The sequence below is a fragment of the Triticum urartu genome, chromosome 4A (assembly GCF_056163025.1).
Source record: "Triticum urartu cultivar PI428250 chromosome 4A, HENAU_Tu73, whole genome shotgun sequence".
Taxonomy (NCBI): domain Eukaryota; kingdom Viridiplantae; phylum Streptophyta; class Magnoliopsida; order Poales; family Poaceae; genus Triticum; species Triticum urartu.
This window is the reverse complement of record NC_141876.1, coordinates 8,815,399-8,821,290: the sequence shown is the minus strand read 5'-3', so window position 1 is coordinate 8,821,290 and position 5,892 is coordinate 8,815,399. Positions and strand designations below refer to the sequence as shown.

At 42.7% G+C, this 5,892-nt stretch overlaps 1 protein-coding gene across 1 annotated transcript; it reads right to left on the bottom strand.

Moving 5' to 3' along the window:
- Positions 1–2,045: 2,045 nt before the first annotated feature.
- On the bottom strand, positions 2,046–5,892 carry LOC125554483 (histidine-containing phosphotransfer protein 2-like). Its single transcript, XM_087520020.1, has 5 exons — positions 5,671–5,892; positions 5,528–5,590; positions 4,416–4,493; positions 3,586–3,658; positions 2,046–2,198 (listed from the first exon to the last, which is right to left on the bottom strand). The coding sequence occupies exons 1-5, from the start codon at positions 5,844–5,846 to the stop codon at positions 2,046–2,048; spliced, it is 543 nt and encodes a 180-aa protein (XP_087376146.1). The 5' UTR covers positions 5,847–5,892.

Genomic DNA, 5,892 nt, shown 5'->3' with positions numbered 1-5,892 from the left:
CAGTGACTGCTGGCTTTAGTGTACTGCTTCGTCGTGGCGCCATTGATACAATGGAAACGGCGTGCGTGCATGCATGCAGATGGAGTGACGCTGACGAGAAACCGGTAAAGAAAGTTGTGTGTGGAGTACTCTTCTCTGCGGCCTGGAGTGCCCGATTTTTTTGCGGGAAACCGGCAGGAGCACTTCCTTTCCGTATTAGACGGAAAAGAGTGCCCCATGCATAGCCCATCCACCAGCAAATCAACGCACCCATGGAATTCGAACCCACGTATTAAAAAATGGTCATATAATCAATGTGCACATATTTTAAAATATCTTCCTGTAACTTCGTAAAAATTGTCACATTCTCTAAAATAGTGTTCAACCATTTATAAAAAAGTTCATGCAATTTAAAAGCTGATCGCTCAATTTAAAAATTCTTCATGTAATTAAAACAGAAGTTCAGATTGAAAAACATGTCCATGTACTTTTTTTTGAGTTTACCTGTAGTTCTAAAAAAAGGTTCATGCACTTCGTAGAAAATTGTTCATGCAATTAAAAAATTTCACGTGTTAAAAAATGTTCATGTTACTGTAAAAATTACTTATTATTTATTTAAAAATCCAGTAATTATAAAAAACTCCACATATCTTTTTGAAAAAATTCCAGCAATTTCTCAAAATATCAAGGATGAACTTTTTTAATTCATGATGGATAGTTTCAAGATACATGGCAAACAATTTTTAATACACGATGAACATTTTTGAACATGGACTAATTTTCTTAGTATGGGATCAACCTTATTAAAGTACACAACGAATATTTTTTTAAACACTAGAAACATTTTTGATATAACGAATGATGAACAGTTTCTTGATACATGGTGAACACATTTAATAAAAGATGAACATTCATAATATTTGATGAATATTTTTAAAACATACGTGATCTTTTTCCTAAAGGGGAAATAAGGCCTGCATTTTACCAAGGTTGTGCCACTAACGCATACGGAGAAACTAGGCAAATGCCGCTATGCGTCGTACCACCTGGATGTAAACTACATGAGCTGCAGCGTCCGTGCTCCCACCTCGTCAAAGTCCACTGCGGGCTGCTCCCTGTGAATTCCAGAGCAGACAAGATGAGTCAGTATGCGAGACCAAGAGCAGAGGGAAAGTTAGAGGGCGTGGGGACGGTGGTATGGACATCAGTGTGTCGATGCCGTCGAGGATCTTGTAGGCTGCGTTGATGAAGAGGCGGGCTACATCGACAGCGGTGATGTCCCCCCGCAGCTCCTTGAACGCCTGCTTGTCCACCACACCCTGGATTGCAAAGTCGAAGGCCAAGTCAGCCGTCTAGCTAGCCATGCCAATACCTATAACCGCACGACTAGATGGGAGGGGATGGGTAGGGGACTGGGTCACCTCGGCGTACATGGAGGCGATTTGGGTGTTGAGCTAGGCCCTCAATGTTGCGGACGCCATGGCGAGGAGATTCAGGGGATTGAGCTGACACGGAGGGAATTCGGTGGCTGTGGAGAACAAGGACGGGAGGAGTGAAGGTTGTATTGTTGGGATCACAAGGGTCTCTCACGTAGCCATTTGGCAGTGACTGCTGTACTACAACAAGTCTAGCTGATCAGTAAATTATAGAGGAGTAAACTGGCGACTAAACCTTAGTGAAGTATTTTTACTCCATTAAGTTTCGGTTATTTCTAAATGATCCCTAAATTTAGCGGAGTAAAACTTATGTTTGGTTCATACATTTCATCGAACACCACTATGCGCCTCTGTGACGATGGTGACCAGGCCGATAACGCTGGTGAGCAAGTCAGAGGTCGCACACACCAGACATGACACGTCTGCCTGCACTAATCAAAGCTGGCACTAGTGTCCGCCGTACCCTACATGCTCGTGCTCGAGCTGGATGAGGAGTTGGACCCGATCAAGGTGCTCTTACGTGCATATTTCAGTCACAGTTGTGGGCACCTTGTTCTTCAGCATATTGCTGTAGGTCTCAGTCACCCCCATGGGCACCTTGTTCTTGAGCACGTTGTTTACTTGCAGGCTTCAGTGACCGCCGTTCACACCACAGAAGAGCTCGCCCATGCCGCTGCTCCGGTCGATGAGGAGGACGCGGTCGGTGAGCAGCACGTAGAGGAACGATGACGCGGTGGCGAGAGTGTGGTTACCGAGGCCGCGGTTGTAGACAGAGACCACATACTTGCACTCAGCATTGAGAACACTCCTACCGGCGCTCAACTGCTGGATGGCGCTCGGATGTACGCGCCGCTGCCGGGCCGCACCACCGCTGGAGCTCGCCGTGGAAACATATGATTTTAAGTGATCGGATAGAGTTGCTTATGCATGGAGCTACTGGTTGTTTGTCCACGTGTCCATGGAAGAGAGTGCCAGTTTCTGGTCGACTCGATAGCCATGCGCAACAAGATTGCCGTATGGGCTCTCCAATGCCCTTGCTTGGGTGTTATCGCTTGCTCGTAGCCCATCAACTACAAACAACACGGAGACACGTTCCAGCCCACGGTAATGCTGGTCCTGAAATGGGTAGGGCCATCAATTCTAGAACGGGCCACTCAGTCCTGAGTTTCACTCAAACAAAAGTTTCGCTCTTCAAATGGGTCGGGCCGTCCATTCTAAGGGTCAGTGGCTATGTGATCACCGGATGTCACCCCGTCGATCATCCCCTCTATTTTGCCCGTCCTCCGGCATGTCCGTGGTGCCATCGTGCTTGTAGCAGGCCAAACTAAAGATTTCAACCGAAAAGAGATGTTTAACATATCCACATATGGTGATTTTCTGCACTATCTGTACACCAGCCAACAACAAGACATGCTTTGAGAGAGACATCACAACATACAACAGAATAAAGTCACAAGCAATCAACCAACTAGGTATAGGGTTTACACATGGCCTGCAGGTAGGCGGCACTCCATCCATGACACACAAGTTTATGGACTTGACAAACATACATCGACATCACAACAAGTTCCATTCACAGGGTTTCACACGCAGCCTCTTGTGCTAGACAACCTTTGAACACTGCCGCGTCTTCGGAGACACATACACCCCATAATGCAAGGGATCGCATGGGGCCATGATCTTTCCCCTTTACTTGCTGCTACTTAGGAGGCTGCGATCTGCTCCTTTAGCTGGATCCGAAGATGAATAATAGGTCAATGATTAAAACAAGTACCTTCCAAAAATTATTACGGCAATTCTATTGCACACAATGGTGCTAAAGTCACATATTGTCACTAATCAGCCATAATACAAATCGGTCTATTTCTTATTTGGGTATTTGTCAAAGATTAATTTAAGCTTGGAAATAAACAAGTTCCATTAGTTTTTTAGAGCTACCCCATACATCTATCAAATGCGATGACAAAATTACAACATAAATATTTAACAGATATATGAGACTTTTCGATATCTCAAGCTAAGCGCTCCAAAACTAAACATCAAAACAATAAGGTTAAAGATTTAAGGTTGTTCTTTTCCCCCAATTTAAACAATATATGGACAATCTATGGATTATGAAACTAGTGAGAAATTGGTATCAATATCCAACATTAGACGCATAAGGTGCTACCAGTATCACGATCTCCAACTCATTACGCACAATACTGAACCAAGTCCTAACAACAGTCAATGACACAAGGCACCTGAAATAATACAAACATACTACATTGCCAAATTCTGAAGAGTTTAACATAATGAGTTGAAGTGGTTCGAAAATTGTAACCCACTATTTTAAAAATGAAAAAAACTCTAGCCATATCAGATTTTACTTGTGTTATAAGCCTAAGTCTAGAGCCAACAAATTACAAGAGAATCATCAAAGATTAGCATATTCAGATACTCAACCAAGTAATATCAAAAACGCAAAGCAGGTTACTTCTTAATATTGTTAGATTGGTATGAGAAGAAAATAAGGACATAAAAGACAATATGAGCTGGCAGGTTTACATTGAGACATTGAAAAACAGTGTTGCGAATGATTATCAGTGTAACATTTGTAATAAGGTATTGAGTTTTGAGTCTAGGGTTTTGGTTACCGCTCAAAATTTCGAGATTTACCATGGTTACCGCATATTTCAGTCCCCCTTAGTAAATGGGCATTTCCAGCATAAAAATTTGCTTTTTTGAATTTTTTGAATTCTAACGCTCATTGTATAGTAAAGTGTAGCAGCACCTCACAGCATGCGTGTAGACAATGTTCCACTGAGCTAGTAGCTCTTTTATGATAAATATAAGTTCAAGTGCTATCTATATCTATTTTGAAAGAATTTGAATTCAAAATTCAATTATAAATTTCATTCGAAATTCGGTCGAAATTTTCTCGAAATTACATGGTAACCACATTTACTGATCCCCCTCGGTAAAAATGCCCCATTCGGCAACCAAAACCTTGGTTCTAACCCATGTTCGCATTTTCTGGCATTGAAATGGTGGAAGTGCCTGCAGGCGAGGTTCACTTGCTGTGCACCGACACTGACACATGCAACAAAATTAAATGCGGTTCAAGAGATTAGAAACTTATCAAACTTATCATAAACTAACAAGTGAACTCAATAATATTCTCAAGGAGCAATTTCCAATCACGATTGTTAACTCAATAAATTGTGTGATGAACCAGAAAAAACACCATTGTCGTTACATGCAATAACAGATCAGTACGAGTACCATAAATATTTATAAAATGACAAAAAAATTATTGTTGGACAATAACACTGTCATGAATACCGACAATTCCATTACACGAAACACAACCAAATTTCAGTCTTATAATTTTGGCTATACGATAGCCGAATGACGTACACACCACGCGCCAGACACATCTGAATAGAAACATCATTCCAGTGGAGAAACCAAAAAATAGCCATTGGCATTACGTAGAATGGCAGATGATTAATAACCCATTCTTGTGAAACGACAAATTTTTAATTGTCAACCTATAGAATAATGACATTGCCTGAACAGCAGATGCAATAGCACAAGAAACGTTCTCAAAACGACAAAAGTTGCCCTCGCCAAGCTATACTATTACCATTGGCAGGAGTACCAAAAATTCAGCAACATAAGATATAGAACTAACCTCATGTCTTCTATCTATGGCTATATGATGGGCGCCACGAACGAGACGAACCTCGTGCGGTCGTGCCCCATGAGTTACACACCCTATGACGACACACCCGAATAAAAACAATATCGATGTCGTGGACAAATTAGAAAAACCACCGTTAGTGATACGCATATAGTAGCATATCATTAATACCAGGGATGTTTGCAAAAACGACAACTTTATATACTCAATAATGCCATTGACATTAACTGGGATGCTGGTAACTCCGTTACACCAAACAGGACTAAACTAGAACTAGATTCTTTGAAAGTGCAACTGACATTTTTTTAACAGAATCCTTTGTGCAGTACAAACTGATCTGAACCGAAGCTGCGAGCAAACAAACATACATTTAAAAATAAATAGGTGGAAAATAAAAGATTTATCATCGTCAATTCATCAGCTGAAGGTGCACTCCATGAGCTGCTGCACCAGGGCTTCCACCTCATCGAAGTGCACTGCGGGCTGCTCGCTGTGATTTCCAGAAAAGATAAGATGAGTCAGTAGTACTTGAGATCGAGAGCAGAGGGAGGGCATGGGCGAGGAACTGACATCAGGGCGCGGATGTCGTCGAGGATCTGGTAGGCATTGTTGATGAAGAAGCGGGCGACCTCAGCGGCAGCCAAAATCCATAACCATACGACTAGAGGGGAGGGGAAGGGCCTCACATCGGTGTACATGCCGGCGATATGGGCGTTGAGCTGCGCCCTCAGTGCTGCGGCTGCCATGGCAAGGCGAGGAGAGGTCCTGCGGTCCGGGGGACTGAGCGGTGGA

What these genes read in the sequence shown, in the direction of transcription:
- LOC125554483 (XM_087520020.1), bottom strand. Translation starts at nt 5,846, where the DNA reads ATGGCAGCCGCAGCACTGAGGGCGCAGCTCAACGCCCATATCGCCGGC. An exon ending in GACGACATCCGCGCCCTGAT is followed by an intron (nt 5,591 to 5,670) that starts GTCAGTTCCTCG and finishes TGGAAATCACAG; the next exon opens with CGAGCAGCCCGCAGTGCACT. An exon ending in GCCAGAAAATGCGAACATGG is followed by an intron (nt 3,659 to 4,415) that starts GTTAGAACCAAG and finishes GTATTATTTCAG; the next exon opens with GTGCCTTGTGTCATTGACTG.